The 23,389-nt window shown below is 42.0% G+C and overlaps 1 protein-coding gene across 4 annotated transcripts in view; it reads right to left on the bottom strand.

Moving 5' to 3' along the window:
- Nucleotides 1–560: 560 nt before the first annotated feature.
- Nucleotides 561–23,389, bottom strand: part of MTM1 (myotubularin 1) — a 95,674-nt gene continuing 72,845 nt past the window's right edge. For 2 of the 4 annotated variants that reach the window (XM_065901405.1, XM_065901404.1), the window contains 6 exons: nt 20,254–20,439; nt 16,962–17,168; nt 15,795–15,887; nt 15,071–15,184; nt 9,836–10,012; nt 2,080–2,247 (listed from right to left, as the gene is read on the bottom strand). In XM_065901405.1, coding sequence (XP_065757477.1) covers nt 2,080–2,247; nt 9,836–10,012; nt 15,071–15,184; nt 15,795–15,887; nt 16,962–17,168; nt 20,254–20,439 — 945 coding nt within the window. Of the gene's footprint in view, nt 2,248–9,835; nt 10,013–15,070; nt 15,185–15,794; nt 15,888–16,961; nt 17,169–20,253; nt 20,440–23,389 lie in introns of all 4 variants that reach the window. The other 2 variants (XM_065901402.1, XM_065901403.1) reach the window with 2 other exon arrangements.

Genomic DNA, 23,389 nt, shown 5'->3' with positions numbered 1-23,389 from the left:
GGAGTCTGAAAGTCTTGCGTCTCTGCAGCCCAGCACTTCTGTGAAAGCTATCCCTACTTTAATAAAGACAGCTGTGGCCTGACATAGGGAACAGGCTTGTGGTTGCCCAAAGGGGAGAGGGGATGGGGGAGGGATGGATTGGGAGTTTGGGATTAGCAGATTCAAAGTATTACATATAGAATAGATAAACAACAAGGTCCTCCTACTGTATAGCACAGGGAACTATATTCAATATCCTATGATAAACCATAATGGAAAATATGAAAAAGAATATATATATATATTTATAACTGAATCACTCTGCTGTACAGCAGAAATTAACACAACATTGTAAATCAACTATACTGCAATAAAATACATTTTAAAAAATGAAGGTAGCTGTGGCTTAAAATCTGCATTGTTAATGTACTTAAATTTCCAATATTGTTGGGACTTGGGGAGAGCCCTATACAAGGTTGCTAGTAAGATAAAGGGCATGTGAAGTAGATCCAGGAAAAGCAAGTAAGATGGGCAACACGCACATTTAAGACACATACACAGTTACAGCCCTGGGAATAGAGTGCAATGTTTAGTTAATATATTTATTACAGCAGGTCTTTAGTCATTATTGCCATGAAACATTTGTCATGAAATTTCACAAAATCCTTTCAGCTATTAGTATTAGCTTTTTTTCTTTTCATGGAGTGACACTTTGTTAATTTATGAAATATTTACAGCGTTTACAAAAAGCAAGAGACTGTCTAAAAAATTTCTTATACATACAAAATTTATACATTTATACTACTGCATTTGAGATGTCTTATTTGGTAGACCATTAAGCTATGACATAAAATAATTTACAAAGATATATTTAATCTCTCTTAATTCACTGAAAACAAAACCATATTAGCTATAAATAGTCCTTTACAAATCACTGTAGAACACATTAATTGTTTTTTAACTGTAGCCTTAACTTTTACAAATATACTGACTAAATGAATTAGTTCAGATATCAAATAGAACTGCATTTGAAATTGCATTTAATACTACAAAAAAAAAAAACCTGAAAAAGCAAACCGCTGGGTACTTCAAGTAAAAATTTGTAGAACCAGTTTTTATGCACGCCTGGGTGGGGAGGGGTGTCGAACACCACTGAAATTGAAATGCATAAACACCATACTTTCAAGAATACGCTCAACAAATGTACATCTGCGGCTTTTATTTCAAAGGATGCTGCTCTAGCGACAGCTCACACATCCAAGATGGTCAACCCGACACTTTGGCAGATCAGCTAGTTTGACTAGAGCAACGTTTGCGAAAACATTCACATAAGCAGCATAATGCATCCGACATCTTCAAACAGTGCTATAGAAGGGGTTTCTACCACCTGAAAATAGGTCAGAATCCTAGGCAAGCTCATGAAAGAACTTAGGAAACAGAACTGGCAATGTTAAAAACAATCAAATCATATTTAACTGGGCGTTATCAGTTTTTTTTTAAATATAAAAATATGCTTCTCTTGGGGAAAATACTTCATATTCCAAAATTTCAAAATAATGGAAAGCTCATCTACACAGCTATTTGTCCTTAAGTCATCACACTTACGATGGTATGAAATTTGGCAATTATTTAAACACCTTGCTTGTGGATTATGCCTTGGAAGCTGAGCTCAATTTGGTTTTGGCAGGAACACACATCTTTCACATTTGGGTTCCTTTTAGATCACCCTAAGCAACTACTATAAGCAGTTCGAGGTAAATCCATTTCACAAACATATATTCTTTCCCCTTTAGTTAAAAATGTTGTTCCAATGAGGCCCACAAGATACATATTGTACACATAGTATTTCTGAAGAGGTAAATATAATTTAAATATTATCTTTCAAAAACTGCTTCTGGAAGGTATCAGGATTTTCCAAAACCCCATCTGGGCTCCTTTCTTCCGATTGCCGTGTAGACACTGTAGTTTTCTTGCAATATGTATTCTAGAAGGCACATGTTCGAGAGTTTAAGATTATGTTAGTTCAAGTTCTACATGGAGGCAAATGTTTTTAACCTACTCTGTACAGAGGCCCCGAATGAAAGTCAGCTATCTCCTTTATTAGAAGTGAGTCTGCACGTGGGGCATCATTTGCGAAGGACTAGAAGGTGAGGTCGAGGGATCGGAAAGCTTGGGAGAGTTGGCGAGCTGCAGCTCCTCAAGTCGCTTTATGTACTCGTCGCGCAAGGCCAAGAGCTCCATGTAGCGCTGCTCCACCGGATTTGGCTGCTGGAAAGAAGCACAGATGTGAGTTCCCACTTTCCGCCACCATGACACGCCTGTGCCCCACATCTGCTGCGGCTGCCGCTTTCTGAACAAACTCGCTCGTTGTGGGTTAACGCACATCACTCCCTTCAATACTGCGTAACTTACAAATACAGAAAAGCACAAAGATTAATTAGAAAAACACCCAGCTATTTGCCACCAAGAAATAACTCACGTACACATATCCACACACATGCGTCAGCATCTTTTTAAAATGCATCAACCCGGGCACAGCTCCGGGCTCCTGTGTCACCTGTCCCTGCTGCCCGCTTTCACTCCCAGAGGCAACAACTCTTCTCAGGTTGGCATGCAGCCTTCCTTCCCGAGCAGACTTGTGACACTTTTCTTCTCAATGAATATCCAGAAACAAAGTACACCGTTCTTCTCTATTTGGTGAAAATTTACATCAATGGTGGTATTCTGTACTTATCGACCGACATTGTGATCCGACTATTTTTCTCAAGCAGATCCCAGTTGAATTCGTTGAATGAATAAACCACAGCTGATCTATCCATTCCCAATAGTGGGATATTCCCCACTATTATAAGTGACGCCGGGCCATCTTTGGACACACCTCCTCAGACTTGTATGTGAATGTTTCTCGAAGGAATTTTCCTGGTGGGTGAGGAAGGAACTGCTGGAGAGGACAGTATGGTCTTTTCAACTTTACTAGATGCTGCCCAATTGTTCTCTGAGGTGGGGAGATGACCTTATGCTCCCACTAGCGGCATCTGGTGATTCCTGTAGCTCTACATCCTCATTAGAACTTAGCAACGTAAGAGAAAGAGTTTTTGCCAATTTGATGAGTGTAACATGGCATCTTGTGGTAGCTTTAGTTTGCATCACTCTGCCTTAGCACATCTTTTCACATGCATGGCTGAAAGCAGTGGCTCTGACGGGCAGCCTCGTGTGAATCTCCAGTCTGCCTCTTAACAGCTGTGTGACAACTCTCTGGGTGCCTCCATTTCCCTATCTGTCAAATGGGAATAAAACCAGCCCAGACCACAGGGTTGTCGTGAGACTGAAGTTAGTCAATACAGTCTGTTCTGGTACAACACTGATGTCTTTGATTGATAAATAGGGGACTGATGGCAGTACAAAGGTAGAAGTTACACCAAAACACAATGAGATTCTCCCTGGTACCAATTTAAGTACCAATTTAATACTTGGTACTTTTATTTAATATCCCTGGGATGTTAATTGTTTAAACTTTTGTATTGAGACAGAAATTACATACAGTAATGCAAACAAATCTTTGAAAAATGTTCGGCTCAATGAATCTTTGCATACATATACACTAATGTAATCACCACCCAGGCCAAAATATACAACAGAACAGACCCTAGACTCCCTTGCCAACATGTTAAGGTTCTGAAGTGAGCAAGGGCAAGCTTCTAGAAAGCTTGAGCAATATATGAGGACATTAAGGAAAAAGCTGAAAGTCTACAGAAGTGCCTTCCTTTATGGCTAGTGGCTTCTAGAACTGTCCTGCTTTCCACTGCATTAAGCTATCTGCTGAAGCTGCGAGTACCAACAAGGAAGTTGAGAAGATGCTACGCTGATGAAGAAGGCTATACCCTGGATCTGAGTTGTACTGGTCAGAATGGTCTGTATCAGAGGCAGATGCTCTCCAGGACCTGCATCTCAGAGAAGGGGGCAGGAGCCCTGGGGTTTAAGACTGTGTATGAGTTTCCTGTGGCTGCCATAACAAATGAACATCAACTTGATGGTTTAAAACAACAGAAATTTATTTTCTCACAGTTCTGCAGGGCAGAAAGCCCCAAATCAGGCTGTCAGCAGGGCCACGCTCCCTTTACAGGCTCTAGGGGAGGAGCCTTCCTTGCCTCTTCTAGCTTCTGGCAGCTCTAGGTTTCCTTGGCTTGTGGCCACATCACTCCAATCATTCTCTGTTTTTACATGGCCTCATCCTGTCTGTCTCTCAAATCTTCCTCTCCATTGGATTTAGGGCCTGACTAAACCCAGGAGGATCTCATTTTGAGATCCTGAACTTAATTATATCCTTAAAGACCCTTTTTCCAAATAAGGTCACATTGACAGGTTCCAAGTGGATGTGTCGTTTGGAGGCCACCATTCAACCCACTACGGGCTGCCAAGGCCTGATTGCTGCTTTCGTCAGCGCTCTGGTTACAGAGGTGCACGGGTTTGGAGGGGTCTCTTCCTACCTCCTAGCCCCATCCCTCCTGTTAAGTCCCTGTTCTTTTTACTGCATGACTTTGCAGAATGTAAGGTTTTTTCCAAAATGCGTATTGGCATTAGAACAGGAATGCTTGGTAGAGCACCTGACACCCAGTAAGTGCTGCGCACTGCCCGTTAATATCCTTTGCCCATTTTTCTCTGAATGTGCTCCACCGAGGGCCGGACACTGCTCTAGGTGCTCAGGGTACATCAGTGAACAAAGGAGGCCCAAATGCCCACTTTTATGGTGCTTCTCTTCCAGCAGGGGGAGACAAACAACGAAGACAACCCTGTGAGGTACACAGGACGTGGAAGGTGATGAGGCCTACGGAAAAGGAGAGCAGGGTGAGAGGGATGGGGACACGCTGGTTACACTTTCAATGGGGAGGCGACCAAGCAGATGCTAGAGTGTCTTGAGGCTGAGCAGGGAGCCCAGTGTGGCCAAATCAGGGTGTGTGAGCACGAGTCTTCGGTGGGGAGGCCGGGAGGTCAGAGGGGTCAGGCATGGCGTGGGGGCCACACAAGGCCTCAAGAGGTCTGAGGCTTTGGGCCTTGGGCTTTGACCCCGGGGGAGGCGAGCGGCTGCCTGGACAGTGCCGAGGAGAGGAGTGCTGGCACCTGGGGGGTATATTTCACGAGGAGCACTTTGGCTGCCGTGCTGAGAACACACTAGAGGGAAGCAAGCTGAGAATCTGAGAGTCCAGCTGGAAGGCTCTGCAGCAACGCACGGCCCCAGGCTCGGAGGCTGGACGGGTTTCTGAAGGCCGAGCCCAGCAGGGTCTCCTGACAGCCTGGGATGAGAGAGCAGGGAGACGAGGATGACTGGAAAACGGAAGCTCACCTGTGGTGACACGAGCCTTTGCTGGGGATGGTATGTTCACAACCTCGACTGTGCTCGTAGTGTCACAGGTATAGACACGTGTGAAAACCCACCGCACCGCACACTTGGAATGTGTACAGATTACTACATGTCAATTATACCTCAATGAAGCTGCTGTTTTAAAGCGGGCAGGCGGGAGGACGAGTGTAAGGTTTCTGGGCAGGGCGTGTAGGATGGAGCTGCCGAGCGCTGCGATGAGGAAACCCGAGGGAGGAGCAGGTTCGGGGAACGGGAGGTCTGTGTGGACGTGTGACATCTGCTGTGTCAGGACCACTTACCAGTAAACATTTACCATCAACAGTCCATCCTTTCCCCTCCGCCACCTTCCCACCCTCCCCAGTCTCCGAACCTCCACGCCCTGTTTCTGGCCTTGGCTATTTTGAAAACCTCTCTTTCCCATATGACTGTCAGAATCTGTTTGTTATTGTACCGGCAAGTACAGTTAAGACAAGACAAATACATGAGAGGTAAAACAATCATATTTGCCAATGACGAGGCTATAGAGTTGGAAAACTATTAGAAATAAGAAGACAATTCTATCTAGTAATGCGTACAAAATATGTAGAAGTCATTAGTCTATAAACAAACAAAACCAATTTAGAGGATATAATAGAAGGAAAGAGTGCATTTGTGACAGTGTATCAAAGGACACAATGATGAGAAATGAAATCCGTAGTCAAGTGACTATAAATCCCACACCTCGACGTCGCCCTTGGGGAATGAAGCATGAAGTTCTAACTTTTCTATCAGAAATGACTTAAACCCCACCCACGTAAGCCTGCGAATGTCTGTCCTCGCTGTCATCCTAAGCAAAATGGGAACTGCCCGGGGCAACTCTGGTTCACAGCCACGTGGAGTGCAGAGGTCCCCAAAGGACAATACGCGACTCACCAGCAGCCGAAGGTCCCACGCAGGTTTATGTGACTAAACTATCCTTAGGCTTTCAGCATGAGCAACTGCCTCATATTACATAAAAGTACCAAGTTTGCTTATTCATAGCTTGTCAAATGTAAGCATCGGTCTGATAGTTTACCACAGTCACTGCCTGTATACCGACTGGGCCACACAACTGAGTAATGGCTTCAGTGGTTAAGGATATTCTTTTAGGTCTACGTTATATAATTGGCAAAGTCCTACGTGATTGGATTGTAATCTATTTCTGTATGAAATAACGTCCTGCATAAGATCTTTCGGGAAACCTGATGCACTTCATTCACACTTCCGTTTCCACATTTCTCCTCGATTGTCTGTCATCATCGGCTTACGTTCCTGGGTGCCCCTGCCAGTCTGGGAGCTCCTTGTGGGCAGAGACCACCTCTTCTTAATTTCTGGGTCCCCCCAGTGCCTGACGCATGGGAACGCTCAGTATTCGGTAGATGAAAACACAAGATGCCGAGCGACAACAAAGACGCGTGTAGGACCCTTGACGTTCAGAAAATCTATATAGAAAGGGTAAGCTATTTTCTTCGGGTAAATGTCACCGATCACCAATCAGTGTCTCAAAATAAAAACCTCAATCAAACAAATATGCATTCCTACCCGGCCCAGTTCCATTTTGCTAAGCTCTGGGAGAATAAGGGGGAGAAACACATCACAGTAAGTTCTGCCAGTGATGTCCCTGCAAACTTGACTTGTCACACAATTGTCATGACCTTTGTATATCATAAATGAATTGCTCTAAATGCCTGCAATTTCAAGAATTTCTCCAAGTACAGATGGGTGACAGGAGATTATAGAATCTGTACAGAAATTGTCAACATTTTCTAAAAAGCAATGTTTTTTTAAAAAGCCATGATAAATGCAGAAAAGGTGAAATTTATAGGACAAACGGTGCTCATCTATATTTTTTAATCAGAAAAGGAACACACCCCATGTAACACTGCTTAGAACCCTGTAAAAATTCCCATTTCCTCTTTACTTGATATTCCAAATGCTGGAGCTACGCTAAAGGCATTCCCTCTGTGTGCTTCTCAAATCCCAAACTAAACAAGTGTATGTTCTCAAGCCCTGGAATCTGTCACTTTCCAAAAGACTACACATTTCAACCATTACAAAATTGCAAAGGCTTTCATGCAAGCAAGCAGAGACCTTGAAACAAGAGGGCCGGCTTAAACGTGCATTTCCCCAGTGGGAAGAGAGAGCACACACACACTGGCGTGTGGCCAGCTGCCAGAGTGGAATAAACAAACCGAGGGCCAGACTGAGCACCGGGCCCTGCTGTTGCCCGACTATTTGTAGTGGGATTAAAGCTGCTGCTTACGCAAGACTGGCCTGGGACTGCAGGAAAACGTGCAAACCTTTACAGAGAGCAACCGCAAATATTGACTATTTAGAGCACTTAGAACAAACGGCTCAGTGGACATACTTCCAAGCCCTCACAAACAGGCTGGACTTTCCTTCTGATCTTGGATGCAGTGAGGCTGGGAGAAGGGAAAGCCTGACTGTGCCTTTAATAAAATGTGCAGTCTTTCGCTTCAAAAATCACCATTGCCATGTTGGAGCGAGAAATGGCCAAATGACTGTACTATCCTTTGCCAGATCAATTATCTTTACTTTAGAAGTAAAGAGCACTCTCATATTAGCTGACAAGTACATACACCTGAACAGAGAGTAGAAAATGTTCCTTTTCCTTAAAGGACCATCTCAGTCCAGTCGCTGGAAAGAACCTTCTTATGATGTCTAACAACTTACAATGATTAAAGAAAATCCTTGACAATCAAAACTCAGAAAGTTTCCAGAGCTTTAAATTAGTTTACATCTTAGTAAAAAAAAAAAAAATGTATTATTCATGTTGTCAGGAAAAATGTAAGTTTAACACCAATCAAAATAAATGGTTTAGTGGGTCTTCCCTGGTGGCACAGTGGTTAAGAATCTGCCTGCCAATGCAGGGGACATGGGTTCGAGCCCTGGTCTGGGAAGATCCCCCACGCCGCGGAGTAACTATGCCCGTGTGCCACAACTACTGAGCCTACGCTCTAGAGCCCGCGAGCCACAACTACTGAGCCCGTGAGCCACAACTACTGAAGCCCACGCTCCTAGAGCCCATGCTCCACAACAAGAGAAACCACTGCAATGAGAAGCCTGTGCACTGCAACAAAAGAGTAGCCCCCACTCGCTGCAAGTAGAGAAAGCCCGCGTGCAGCAACGAAGACCCAACGCAGCCAAAAATAATAAATTAATTAATTTAAAAAATAAATGGTTTAGTAATTAACAATTTTTAACTAAAGTTGTGTTTAAAAGCAAGTGTCACAGATGACTGGATAAAGAAGATGTGGCACATATATACAATGGAGTATTACTCAGCCATAAAAAGAAACGAAGTTGAGTTATTTGTAGTAAGGTGGATGGACCTAGAGTCTGTCATACAGAGTGAAGTAAGTCAGAAAGAGAAAAACAAATATCGTATGCTAACACATATATATGCAATCTAAAAAAAAAAATGGTTATGAAGAACCTAGGGGCAGGATGGGAATAAAGACGCAGATCTACTAGAGAATGGACTTGAGGACACGGGGAAGGGGAAGGGGAAGCTGGGACGAAGCGAGAGAGTGGCATGGACATATATACACTACCAAATGTAAAACAGCTAGTGGGAAGCAGCCACATAGCACAGGGAGATCAGCTCGGTGCTTTGTGACCACCTAGAGGGGTGGGATAGGGAGGGTGGGAGGGAGGCGCAAGAGGGAGGAGATATGGGGATATGTGTATATGTATAGCTGATTCACTTTGTTATAAAGCAGAAACTAACACACCATTGTAAAGCAATTATACTCCAATAAAGATGTTTAAAAAACCCATTAAAAACAGATGCTTAGTGAATAAAATAGTTGAGCCAAGTGGACTCAAAAAATAAAAAAAATAAAAATAAAAGCAAGTGTCATTTTTTTAGTCTGCTATTTTTCCTTTCGTAATATTTTTGAAAAGCCATAAAAAAGAACAAAATAATGCCATTTGCAGCAACATGGATGGACCCAGAGATTGTCCATACTGAGTGAAATAAGACACAGAAAGACAAATATCATATGATATAGCTTGTAAGTGGAATCTTAAAAAAGGGTATAAACGAACTTAGTTACAAAACAGAAGTGGAGTCACAGATGTAGAAAATAAATTTATGGTTACCAAAGGGGAAAGGTGGGGGGAGGGATAAACTGGGAGACTGGGAGTGACATAGACACACTACTATATATAAAGTAGATAACTAATAAAGACCTACTGTATAGCACAGGGAACTCTGCTCAGTACTCTGTGATGGCCTGTGTGGGAAAAGAATCTAAAAAGAGTGGCTATAGGCATATGTATAACAGATTCACTTTGCTGTACACCTGAAACTAACACTACATTGTAGATCAACTATACCCCAATAAAAATTTAAAATAAAATAAAAATTAAAAAAAACGTACTACATAACATTATTTAAGTCCAGAAGTAGTACTCAGTCGACATCACTGTATTTCACAATGCTACTTCACTTACTTGTTGCTTGATTCTGGGGTTCCATCTAATGTAGTAATTCACCCAAAGTTCCAAGTGACGCATACTGGCAACTGGATATAAAACTCGATTGATTTCTTTAGTGTAGAAGGGATTTTTGAATTTGTCTTTATTACTGTTTATCAGCGACCATAAAGAAACAGTTCTTTCTGTAACTTTCTAGAGGAAAGAGAAAGTAGAAAGCCTAAGTAAAAACACACCCTGGTACACAAACCATTTTGCAGGTTGCGGCGATACAGCTGAGCATCAACTTGAATCACACATGTACATTATCCCCGTAATAGCTCAAAAAGCCTTCTGCGCCTGGGAGTGCCGAGCACCACTTCCCAATATTTGCATAGATAATGGCTTGAGAGCCACTGTTTCTGCCTGAAGAGAGAGGGGAAGGATGCTCTAACATTAAATGCAACTCACTGACCTAAGAAGACTATTCCTGGCTAGGGAAAACATTTATGAACAGATGGGCAGTACGCTCTTTTGAATTCGGCAGCAAGAAAAATTATCATAAGATCTCGCTGACTTTTTCCATTTTTGTGTTTGTTAGAACTACAAAATCTCAACCTGTATCTACTTGACAGCAGGCATCTAGACAAAGCGTTATGTTAATCAAACATCCAGATGTTTAATGCATCATGCCAGTATCCAGATATTTGAAACACGTGGATAACTGACTTCACTGAATCTTCAGTTTTCAGTCTGGTGTCCATCATCTCATACAGATATTCACATCTTCACTGTTTTTTAATTACAGATTTTTACCCGTTTTGATCCTAAGTAGAGGAAAATCAAAACTTGGGAAATAAAAGTACAAATATTAAAATTACTGAAGGCAGAATTGGAAACTCTCCCTAGTAATGACGTCAAGAAGAAAGGACCAGTAAGCTAAAACTGGAAGCTGAAAAGAACAGCTTGAAATAGTGACTGAAGAAATTTTTTGAACATACACGTTTCGTGAATGTGAACGGTAATAATAGCAGCATAATTTTGCCTTCCTTGGGATCCACCTAAAACTTCACTTGTCCCTTTCTGATTCCACAGTCTACACTGCCTTGTGTTTATTGGCATGCTTGTTTTTATTTTTATACATACACACAGTTGATTTAAAGTCAAACAGCTTGACAAGGTTTGTTATGAAAAAAGTAGTCCCTCACCTTTCTCCCCCAAGCAACTGTGTTTGATTTTTTTAAATTGATTTGGTTATTTGGTACTTACCTCCACCCCCGTGAGAAACACCCTTTTCTTGCTACTTGTTGACTATAAAGTTACAGGCATTAACTGCCGACACTGCCACAGCGAGAACGTTCCTCCCCATCCTGCTGCGCTCACACCTTCTACCCTGCCTCAGACCCCCCAGTTCACAGCGTTGCTCTGGTTAGATCCATGTTTAGGGTTTAGATTGCTATGACTCAGCAAATGCTATTCCCAGGTAAGTCATGTCTTTTCTACTCTGATTTCTTTTCCTGTACAATTTCTGTTTTTGTTTTCCTTTAACTTAACAGCTGTCTATTCTGCTTGCTTACTTCTCTTGGCATCTATCACTCATTCAACCCCAAACTCTTCCTCCAATGTCTTTAAAACTCTGATCAGGACACTCAGCACATCCGGAGTCCCCAGGTGCATCCTGGGAGGAAAGAGCTGCCCTGGCCGCCCCCGCGTCATGCACCCAGCTCTCATTCAGGAAGTCTCTTCTGTTTCACCCTCTGAGGCTTCCCTCTGGCCTCTCTGTGCTGGAGCTCCTAGCTTCCTGAACTCCATACAGTCTTCTTTCTTGATGCCACGTGTGTCTGAGGATACGTTTGGTCTACTTCACATCTGGTTGACAGTTGGGTGGCGAGAGGATTCTAGGTTGAAACCATTTTCCTTTAAAACTCGGAAGGCAATGCTCCGCTGACTTCTACTTTCCAATATTGCTGCTGAAGGATTCAGTCTTCCTTATTTCTGTTTCTTTGCAAATAACCTACTCTTCTTCTCTCTGGAAGCCTGAAGGGTCTTTCCTTTCTCCCTGGTGTTCTGAGACTTCACAAAGATGTGCTTTACTGTGGGTCTCTTCTTGTCCACTGTGCCTGGGCACTTGGTAGGCCTTTCAGTGTGGAAACTCACACACCTCAATTCTGGGAAATAGTCTCACATTATTCCGGTGATTTCCTGCTCTTCTTTCCCTATTTTCTCTTTCTAGAACTCCTATGATTTGGATATTGGACTCCAGAACTGATCTCCTAGTTTTCTTATCTCCATTTCCTACCTGTCTCTATGCCCTACTTTTTGGGAGACTTTCAACCTCATCTTACAACTCTTCTGCTGAATTTTAAATTTCTATTGATAGCACATTTTTTTAAATTAATTAATTTCTTTTTGGCTGCGTTGGGTCTTCGTTGCTGCGTGCAGGCTTTCTCTAGTTGTGGTGAGCAGGGGCTACTCTTCGTTGCGGTGCATGGGCTTCTCTTTGCGGTGGCTTCTCTTGTTGTGGAGCACGGGCTCTAGGCACAAGGGCTTCAGTAGTTGTGGTGCACGGGCTTAGCTGCTCCGCGGCATGTGGGATCCTCCCCGTCCAGGGCTCAAACCCGTGTTCCCTGCATTGGCAGGTGGATTCTTAACCACTGCACCACCAGGGAAGTCCCTTATAGCATGTTTTTAATTTCAAGTTTTCTTGTCTCTAAATGTTCTTTCTAAATAATATCCTGTTATTATTTCATGGTACCAATATTTTCTTATCTTTCTTGGGATATTAACTGATAGCTTCCTGTCTAGGTTTCTCCCCACCCTACGTGGTAACTATTTTCTCCAAGCTGTTTTATTTCCCTCCTGCTTGTTGCTATTATGTAAGCTCTGAAGTCATGAGGCTTTTGTCAACTTGAGCTTCACCATGGGGAACCCTAGCTGTTGGTAATCTTTAGGTCCTTCTTCTTGGGCTAGTCAGTTTCTCTAGAGATGATTCCTTCTTTTTTTTTTTTTTTCCCCAAACTGAAGTGTAGTTCACGTACCATAAAATTCACCATTTTAAAGTCTACAGTTCACTGGCTTTTAGTACTTTCCCAATGTTGTCCAACTGCCACCTCTATGAAGTTCTAAGACATTTTCATCATCCCCAAAGGAAACCCTGTACACATTAAGAAGTCACTCCCCATTCTCCCCTCCCTCCAGCCCGTCAACCACAAATCTGCTTTCTGTCTTTATGGACTTGTTTTTCTGGAAGCTTCATATAAATGAAATCATACAATACGTGCCTTTTTTGTGTCTGCCTCCTTTCACTTAGCATGTTTTCAAGGTTCATCCATTTGTGGCATGGGTCAGAACGTCATTCCTTTTGATGGCTGAATAATATTCCAGTGAATGGCTAGACCACATTTAGTTCATCTATTCATCAGCTGATGGACACTGGGGTTGTTGACGTCTTTTAGCTATTCTGAGTAGGGCTGCCATGGACATCTGTGTCTAAGTTTTTGTTTCAACCCCTGTTTTCATTCCTCTTGGGTACATACCACTAGCAACATCCAAGGGTTCCATTTTCTCCCCATCCTTGCCAACAGGCTCTCACCTGAAAGATAAGGACCTGCCACCAGAATGCTGGGAGTGAGCAGGCAGCATGGGCTGGGTCTCTCACAGACCAGCTCTTCCCATTCACCTCATCCCCTGAGGACACTCAGGTCCCCAGCCCGGATACCTACTCTCACCCTCTCTCGAGAAGAAACCTCTGTCCTTAACTCCAGAGACAAGTGGAGGTGATCTGGGGAAGCTACCTGCTCATTCTAAACAGACCCTCAGGTTATCTTTTTTGTTTTTTCCCTTCAGGTTATCTTACCCTTCCCTCTTTGCCCCATACGCTGGTACACCCTTGCCCCAGAATCCCTGAGTCATATGGGGTTGCTGTGATGCAAAGTGGCCTGGTTCTTGGCTTCCCCACTGCTGGTTTGCGAGTCACTTTTCTCAAGTAAAGTTATTTCCCACTTATCTACTAAGTTTCCAGCTTCCAAGTTTGGTGCTGTGTCTCCTTCCTTATTTCCCCCTGTTCTTGCGGGTTTATGCCTTTTAAAAAAAATTTCCCTTATTGACATTTTTATGGCATTTTGGGAGGGTGACCTTGCATGCCTTTAACAGCCATTCCTACTCCAATAGCCAAGATATGGAAGCAACCTAACTGTCCATCAACAGATGACTGGATAAAGAAGATGTGCTAGGGGCTTCCCTGGTGGCACAGTGGTTAAGAATCCACCTGCCAACGCAGGGGACACGGGCTCGATCCCTGGCCCGGTAAGATCCCACATGCCGCGGAGCAACTAAGCCCGTGCACCACAACTACTGAGCCTGCGCTCTAGAGCCGGTGAGCCACAACTACTGAGTCCGCGTGCCACAGCTACTGAAGCCCGCGCACCTAGAGCCTGTGCTCCGCAACAAGAGAAGCCACTGCAATGAGAAGCCTGTGCACTGCAATGAAGAGTAGCCCCCGCTCACCACAACTAGAGAAAAGCCCGCGTGCAGCAACGAAGACCCAATGCAGCCAAAAATAAAATAAATAAAATAAAAATAAATTTTAAAAAAAGAAGAAGATGTGCTATGTATATACAATGGAATATTACTCAGCCATTAAAGAATGAAATAATGCCACTTGCAGCAACACGGATGGACCTGGAGGGTATTATACTAAGTGAAATAAGTCAGACAGAGAATGACAAATACTGTATGTGTCCACTTATATGAGGAATCTATAAAGCAAAAGTGAGTAAATGTAACAAAACAGAAACAGACTCACCAATATAGAGAACGAACTAGTGGTTACTAGCGGGGAGAGGGAAGGTGGGAGGGGCAAGATAGGGGTGGGGGATTAAGACGTACAAACTACTAGGTATAAAATAAATAAGCTATAAGGATATGTAGCACAGGGAAATATAGCTGTTATTTTGTAATAACTTTAAATGGAGTATAATCTATGAAACTATTGAATCACTGTGTTATACACCTGAAACTTATACAATATTGTAAATCACCTATACCTCAACAAAAAAGTCATTCCTACTCCCTGAAAGCAAAGTCAATGTCTTACCCCTGAAATAAACACCATACACTCAATAACCCCTGGTTGAAGTGAAAACGCCCAAGCTTGGGGTACAGAATGAGAAACTTTGCATTAACCACAAACCAAGCTATCAAATTCTTTGTTATTTCACAGCAGACTAAACACATTTTGGTGAGTCTTTAGCTAAAAAGATGTTAAACACTCACCTGTTTCTCTCGAGCGGATTCACAGTTGTATAAGAAAGTACCAAAGCGGCAACTATACAGATGATCCAAAATTATAATCAAAAACCGTTCATTGAATTCAAAAGCTGTAGGGAACTAGACAAAAACAAACAAGCAAACAATGCATGAAAACTTGGGGCTGATCTCACATAGAGCCGAAAAAAGGTGCATAAATGTTCCAGGAGGACAGCTGAGGCTGTGGTCTGCGGCGTGCTACAGCTCACCTGTCGGTGCTTTGCACACGGCTGAAGAGCTTAACTGAGCGTCAAGTAAAGGAATAAAGAGGGAAAAAGGGAAAAGAAGCCCATTTTCTGGGCTCTCCTGAGCGTACAGGACACACAGGAGGGTTTAATTATTTACGGTAGTCTAAGATAGCAGACTCGCCTATACACAAATGCCAGTGTAGGATGAACTGGAAAAGACGACTTGCTATTGTCAATTATGCGGCTCCTCCACCAGCAGAGAGAGTACAGTTAAACAGTAAAATTTTAAAACTTTATTATGAAAAATCCCAGTCAATATAAATAGCAGTGAGAATAAAAAAAGTGAACCCCGTGTACCCATCACCCGGCTTCAACAGTTATCTGCACATGGCCAAACTTGTTGCATCTCTGTCCCTACCCTGTGTTACTGAGGCAAATCCCAGATATTACATCAAAATATTGCAACGTTAAGTCAGATGTATTTTCATCCTAATATCTCTTACCTGTTTTGACATCTGCCATACACAATCAACAAACTGGAGAAAAATAGGAGATCGGTCAGCGTCGGCGTGGTTTTTATCGCCATGACCTATTCTCTGAAAGGAAGTGATGATTTGTTTTAATCTCTGGGTACAAAACTGAGGAAGCATATAACTCACAAAGCGTGACAATCACAACTCAGCAGTCTGCATTCTAAACGCCAAGCTTCCCAGAGAGTGAATAGTATTTTTTCCCCATGGCAATACAGAAAATAACGTATGGTTTCAAAATAATGGAAATTAAGTATATAAACGTCTATAATAAATCAATACAAACGGAGAAAGCATCATGATGCTATGTGAACGTGACAACTATTTTATCCGATTGGAATTTTGTACAAGTCGTGGGCAGCTGCAGGTAGAGTTAAGTTACCAGTTGCTAAGGGACCAATCCCAAAGTCTCAAGTCTTGAAACCATGTCCAAAAGGGTGTGATTATTATAATTAAAAGTTCTTTAAAAAAAAAAGGTTCTTTCTCAAAAACAAGACGAAAACCTCACCATTTATGCATTTACTAAACAATGACTCTTTCTACTTGACGATGCTATTCACACTACTTGTGAAATTTAGATGAAGGCTACAAGGCTACACAGCAGTGTTTCTGAAACTGTCTATGGATTCTCTTCATGAGAACCATGTGGGGAACTTGTTCAAAATGCTTATTCAAAGGGCGCCTGGAAACAAGACACCCTTTTAATAGGAAATTTAATTTTAATAGGCTCTTTAGGAAAATAGGAAATATGAATTTTAATAGGTTCTCTTGGTTTTCAAAATGTCTATCAGAGAATAGTAAAAGCCTCAACAAAAAGTCTAGCATTTCTACAAAATATTTGGCTCTAATAGTTATAATTTTAGTTGGGAAAGGAGTATCTTCCTTCTTTTGCACAATTTCAATTTAAACACTTTTTGTATTACTTTCAGGCGAAACTATTAACAGTGCAGATGGACAAACATGTCTCCTGAAAAGACTGGCTAAACCCAAGGCGTCACACATTTTCAAACCTGCAGTGTTTTTCATTACACTCCTCAGATTTTCTTTTTCAAAGGAAATCACTGGTTTCACAAATAGTTTTTTTTTATCCCAGATGGTGGTGATCAGACATTTAAAAAACTAGCTTTATTGTTTACTTACAGATGCGAATTTGTGTCCAAAACTGATCCATTCTTTTTGGACCAATATTTCAAAGCCCTCGATGCTCCGGTAATAACTGTCCAACATCAGCATGGCCAGGGACGTCAGCTGGGCAGTCCTGTCCCATCCGTCGCTGCAGTGCACCACCACCGAGCTCTTCCCTGAAGAAACCCTGTCTGCGACCTGGATGGCTCCCGTCAAAACGAGCTGCCAAAGAAAAACATGCGAGTCAGTAGCTAGCTGGAAGGGACTGCTTGAATTTGAACTTATAGCTTTTAGCCCTAGTTAAAGTTCGTTTTAAAATACTATTAACGTCTAGAACAGAAAGAGTTCTGAAAACGGAAGGCCAGAAGCTGCAGGGTCTGTTGCTTTTCCTCTAAAGAAACTGCCTTCGAATGCAAGTAGGTATTAAAAAACAAGACAAATACACGAAAGCCAAACTGCATTTCAAGCTTCCTTTCACATATGTGATTGTACGAGTTCACTAGGGCTGTCGTAACAAAGTCACACAGACTGCGTGGCTTAAATGACAGAAATGTATTATCTCCCAGTTCTGGAGGCTGGAAGTCCAAGATCAAGGTGTGGGCAGGGTCATGCTCCCTCTGAAGGCTCTAGGGAAGGACCTGATCCAGGCCCATCTCAAAGCTTCCGGTAGTTCCTTGCCTTCTGGCAGCATAACTCCAATCTTTTCATAAGGACACCAGCCTTATCGAATGAAGGGCCCACCCTACTCCAGTCAGACCTCATCTTAACCAATCACACCTGCAGTGACCTATTTGCAAATAAGGTCACACCCTAAGGTACTGGGGGTCAGGACGTCAACATATAAACTTCGGGAGGACACAATGCAACCAATAACAGTGATCATATTAGAAAAATCACCAGCCCAAGAGGTCCAGTCTAGACCTTAAAGGCATGAGACAATGGAAATCACCTTCTGGCCTTTAAATCGACAAGATATGAACTCTTATGTGGCTCATAAATTGCAGAATCCTTACCTAAAGATAAACTGACAGCCTCTAGTAGAAATCTGAGACCTAGCAGTGACTAAATGTATGCGTACAAAGAGCTACTGCTCTGATGGCATTTTTTGATGATTTAAGTATTTACAGAAGCACACTTTACAAACAGTAGAATTTACCTGTAAGTGTACACTTCGATATGGTTTAATAAATTTATAGTTTTGCGACCATCACCACCATCCAGTGGCAGAGCAGTTCTATTACCCAAGATAGTTCCGGGTGCCAATCTCTGTTCCCACCCTCAGCCCCAGACAACCAATGATTTGCTTTCTGTCTCTACAGTTTTGCCTTTACTAGAAATTTCACAGAAATGGAATTCTACAGTAGCTGGTCTTTTATGCCTGGCTTCTTTCACTCAGCGTAATGTTTTCGAGGTTCATCCATGTTTGTAGTCTGTACTGGTTAGGCTCCATGACCAAAGGTCTGGGTCTGAAACCTCATTCCATTTTTAACATGTCTCACCTTGAGCCAATCACATAACTGTGGTTCTTTTCTTGCTCAAGTGAGGAGTGAATGGTACCCCCAACCAGTATATTCACCTTTTCAGACCTGTGTAGTTATTTCCTTTAATAAATTAAACACACCTATGCAGTGGTTAAGAATCCATCTGCCAATGCAGGGGACACGGGTTCGAGCCCTGGTCCAGGAAGATCCCACATGCCGCGGAGCAACTAAGCCCGTGAGCCACAACTACTGAGCCCACACGCTGCAATTAGTGAAGCCTGTGAGCTCTACAGCCCGTGCTCCGCAACAAGTGACCGCAATGAGAAGCCCGCGCACCACAACAAAGAGCAGCCCCCGCTCACCACAAGTAGAGAAAGCCCGCGCGCAGCAACAAAGACCCAAAGCAGCCAAAAAATAAATTAATAATAATAAAAAAATTTAAACCCACCTAAACTGTATCTTTTTGCTTTGTCTACAAAAGCCCTTGAAGAGCCATTCTCAAAATCTACAGAAAAGTTATAAAGGTACTACAGAAGGTTCCCATATACTCGACCCAATTTCCCCTATTATTGACATCTTAGAATAGTATGGTACATCTGTCACAACTATGAACCAATATAGATATATTATTAAATTATTAATAAACTTATTTTTAATGAAGGCCATGCTTTATTCAGATTTCCTTAGTTTTTACCTAATGTTCTCTTATTCTAGTCCAGAATCCTATCCACGATACCATATTACATTTAGTTGTCACAATTAGATTTTTTGCAATTCATTTTTGAGGATGATAAACTATGAAAAAAAAAACGAAAGTTCGAGAGACTGACTAAAATTATAACTCCTATCAAGTCGGAAAATACATTTTGACTAGAAAACACTCTATCTTCAGAATCCACCTATTTAAGGTTGGCTTTTTGTTTGTTTATAGAACTAAATGGTGGCTTCTAAAATTGTTAGTTCCCTCACATAACTTCAAGTACTTTTTAAAAAAATTATTATTTATTTTATCTATTCATTTTTGGCTGCGTTGGGTCTTTGTTGCTGCGCACGGGCTTTCTCTAGTTGCAGCGAGCGGGGGCTACTCTTCGTTGTGGTGCATGGGCTTCTCATTGCAGTGGCTTCTCTTGTTGCGGAGCATGGGCTCTAGGCGTGCAGGCTTCAGCAGTTGTGGCACAAGGGCTCAGTAGTTGTGACTCATGGGCTCTAGAACGCAGGCTCAGTAGTTGTGGCACATGGGCTTAGTTGCTCCACGGCATGTGGGATCTTCCCGGGCCAGGGATCGAACCTCTGTCCCCTGTGCTGGCAGGCAGATTCTTAACCACTGCGCCACCAGGGAAGTCCCAACTTCAAGTACTTTTAAAAGAACGGAGGTTTTTGATGCCTCTATCAAGATGAAGGATTGAATATAATAAAAACACAAAACTCATTCTTTAAACAAAGTCCATTTGAGGTAAGTTTCAATAAACACAATTGCTCTAGGTTCTTGAGGGTCATACCCAGTAATGGTTCAATAATAAATTATCTACTCCTAAATAAACCTGGGTGAAAGTCTCAACTACTTGCTATTGACGAGTTGGAAAGTGACATCTCTATACAAACTCTAAAAAATATTCTGGAGATAATATGGTGAAATCTTTAGTTTAGGTAAGCAAATTGTAAAGAAACACAAAATTGTCAAATGTAGAGCTACATACAACAAATATCTTCTCTCTCACTGTTCAGTTTTTATTTTAAATTTAAGGAATCAAAAAAATTTCCTGATCCACTAAACCATTACTTTCTTTTTTATATGTGTGTATCTTTTTTCAAAAAAATATACTTGCCTTGATATGTTCCAACCAGTGAGTAGATTCTAAACTGGACAACCAGTGAGATTCTTCCACGTTAGGATAAACAATGTCTTTGACTTTTTTCAAAGATTCCCGCATGACATGAATGTTATGAATGTCTAAGAAGAAAAGTTCGGCGTTATGATATGCATCATCACTTTCATATCCTCCTCCTGTCGCCTAAGAAACAATAAGATACACAAGACAGTAAGTTGGGTTTTCTATTTCTTCAGTAACTTACACAAATATTTCAAAGGTTATTGGTCCTCCAAATCTCAACCTAAAAACTTGCAACTTAGATACAATAATTGATGTGACCTGACTTCCCATCTGACGCTAGGCCTCAACAACATTAGTCACTAGCTCTTCTTCTGGATCTGGAAAGGCAAGAGCAGGTTCTGAATGGTCGTTGTCTTCCATTGGATTTTAACAGTACTCTTCAGGGACAGGCTCCCATGGGACTGGACGGGCTAGAGGAAAACGACAGGCTTGGGAGACAGACAGACCCAGGTGGATAGCTCAGTTTCAGCCCCTCTTTGCTGTGTGATCTGGGGCAAGGCACTTAACCTCTCTGCGCCTCAACGCTGTCTCCTGTAGAACAGGGGATAATACTACCTAGGTCTCATAAGATTAAAAAGGAGCCAGGCTCTGTAACAGCTAACACCAGCCACCATTTAATGAGCCCCTCTGACATCCCAGATACTGTGATTCTCGCTTTACATAATTTTATCTAACTCTTACAGCAATGCTGCAAGACAGGTACTACTAACTCCATTTTGAAAATGAGAAGAGATGCTATTTAACAGTGCTGCACGTGGTGGGCCCCGGAGGGACAGAAGGTTTCAAGCGGGGACGAGATGGCTACCACCTGCCGCGGCGCCTACCAGCACCCACCCGCTAGGCTGGGCGTCACTTCCCTTTCACAGGGTCGTGAAGATGCCCGTTTTCCACGAAGACAAAAAGAAACGCTCCGGCTTTGTTTAGGAACCTGGCTGCATTCTGCTTAATGCTTTAAAATGCCATGGAACGTGTGGCCTCTGGCCTTTTAAGGAAAAGTTAAATTATTCAGGGACCTTCCAAGAAAGCAAGCTGAAATGGAAGGATGCTAATTAACATCGTAAAAACATATGAATATGTAAACTCACCAGTAAAGGTAAGTAAACAGTCAAAGCCAAGTTGTACTATCTTGGCAGTGCCCGCAGGTAAAGGACAGACAAGCGACATGCCTGCCAGTGCCATGGAATACCTCTTCTCTTTTCATTTACAATTGAAGGAATATAAACTTGTAGCTCGGGACAGAAGGGCCAATACATCCTATGTTTTTTTTCCATGGTTGGTCACAGAGAAGGTTTCCTGCAGTAGAAGTAAGGCTACCACTTGAACTTCAAACCTGGAGACCTATGTACAAGCCAGAGGCCTTGATCTCCAGAGACTCTAGGTAAGAAATTGTATTTTATTTAGACAGAAATGTGTTTTTAAAGCTTGCTACAAACGGCATCAGTAGTAAGTAGACAATAAACGTTCACTTTGTTTTTAAATAGTTATCAGCTAATGAATCCATACACAAATGGGTCATATTCCCCTCTCCTTGGTTACCCCTACCTCAGGGAATAACACCTTGCAGTTGCCGTCAGAGGTCACAACAGAGGTGCACCTATCCCCCTGGCAGTCACTGTTGTGAACTGGATCTGCAAGCCTCTCCCAGGAGGACACACGTTACCCTCCCACGGACATGTGACCTGTTTCTCTGTACATGTGGTTTGTAAACAGTTAGTGATTTTCAAAGACATTCCTAACTCTGGAGTTTCTTTCATAGATCACTGAAGATGATAGGAGGAAAAAGTAATAATTCATTGCCAAAGTTTCTGCCAAAAACAGACATTAACACAGTCCTGCTTTAATTCATCACAGGCTGCTGGATCTTATCTGCCTCTAGGTTTCCTTTGTTTGTTTTTTTGTTTAATTTAAAATGGTGCAATGTTGCTTGTTACATACAGGGTTGTAAATTTCTAAATAGCCACAAGGGCAGAACAATTAGGTCCAAAGAGGAGAGAATTCAGAAGGGTAAAAATCAATTAGTCACACATAGACTGAGTTCCCAAAAGTTCAAATTCCACATCTCTGATTAGTTTTGAAGTTTTCTTTTCAGTTCTCTTCAACAAAAAAGAACCACCCATGTTACCTAGTACAACCACGTACAGCCTGTTGCTATGGATACAGATGACTAGGAAGACACAGTCGAGGGAGGAGGGGAACCTGAGTGTCTTTTTTTAGAGAATGATGCACAGATCTTTCAAGCCTAGGTTTTTTTGCTTAAATTTTTCCTTCCCTTCATTCCTAAATGGACTAGGAACACAGGCATATTTCCTGAGTGTGAAAAAAGGCATTCAAGAATTCTACTGCTATAACAATAAGCTTTAGAGTTAATACAATAAAGTTATTCATTTTATATATTTTAAAATATTCTTTCTAAATACCCCATTTTAATGTTATATGATATCTGTTTCAGGCTAAATGTATACATGGAAATACTTCATTTTATACATGTATTCAACTCTGAATTATACCTGAAGGATAGCAGGAACAGAAATGTAAAGGTAAGGATAATACAACAAGATATTCATATTTAGACTTAATTTCCTAAATGTTGTGTTACATTTCCTAACCTATTTATCGATTTCACTACCTGATTGCTTTATAAATAATTTCAATATCATTTTCGTCATGTAAAACAAAACCAACTCCAGTAACAAATACCGGCTCCAAAAGTAAATGTGTAAGGTGCACAATTTGTGTGCAAATGATTATGAGTGGAGCCCCACACACACGCCTGTGTAGACAGACATCACAGGGTCCATTTAGGAAGCTACTGAATCTATCTGAGCTGCTTGAGGACTTGTTTTGCTTTCAGGTTCTTGTCTTGTGCTCTGAATAATTGAAGATGCCAGATAAATGACCTTGGGATAAGCAAAATATTCAAGATGATGAAATTTAAGCCTACATCTGACAAGAAGCCATACATCTGAAAGGTGGAATGGGGCAGGCCCACTGTGAATACTCATAAGTGACAGCTGGCAATGGGAGAGGGAAAGGGAAAAAAAAAACAGAACACAAAGGTTAAACTGAATGT

The sequence above is a fragment of the Phocoena phocoena genome, chromosome X, assembly GCF_963924675.1.
Source record: "Phocoena phocoena chromosome X, mPhoPho1.1, whole genome shotgun sequence".
Taxonomy (NCBI): Eukaryota; Metazoa; Chordata; class Mammalia; order Artiodactyla; family Phocoenidae; genus Phocoena; species Phocoena phocoena.
Note: the sequence above shows the minus strand (reverse complement) of the source record. Positions and strands in the feature narration are given on the sequence as shown.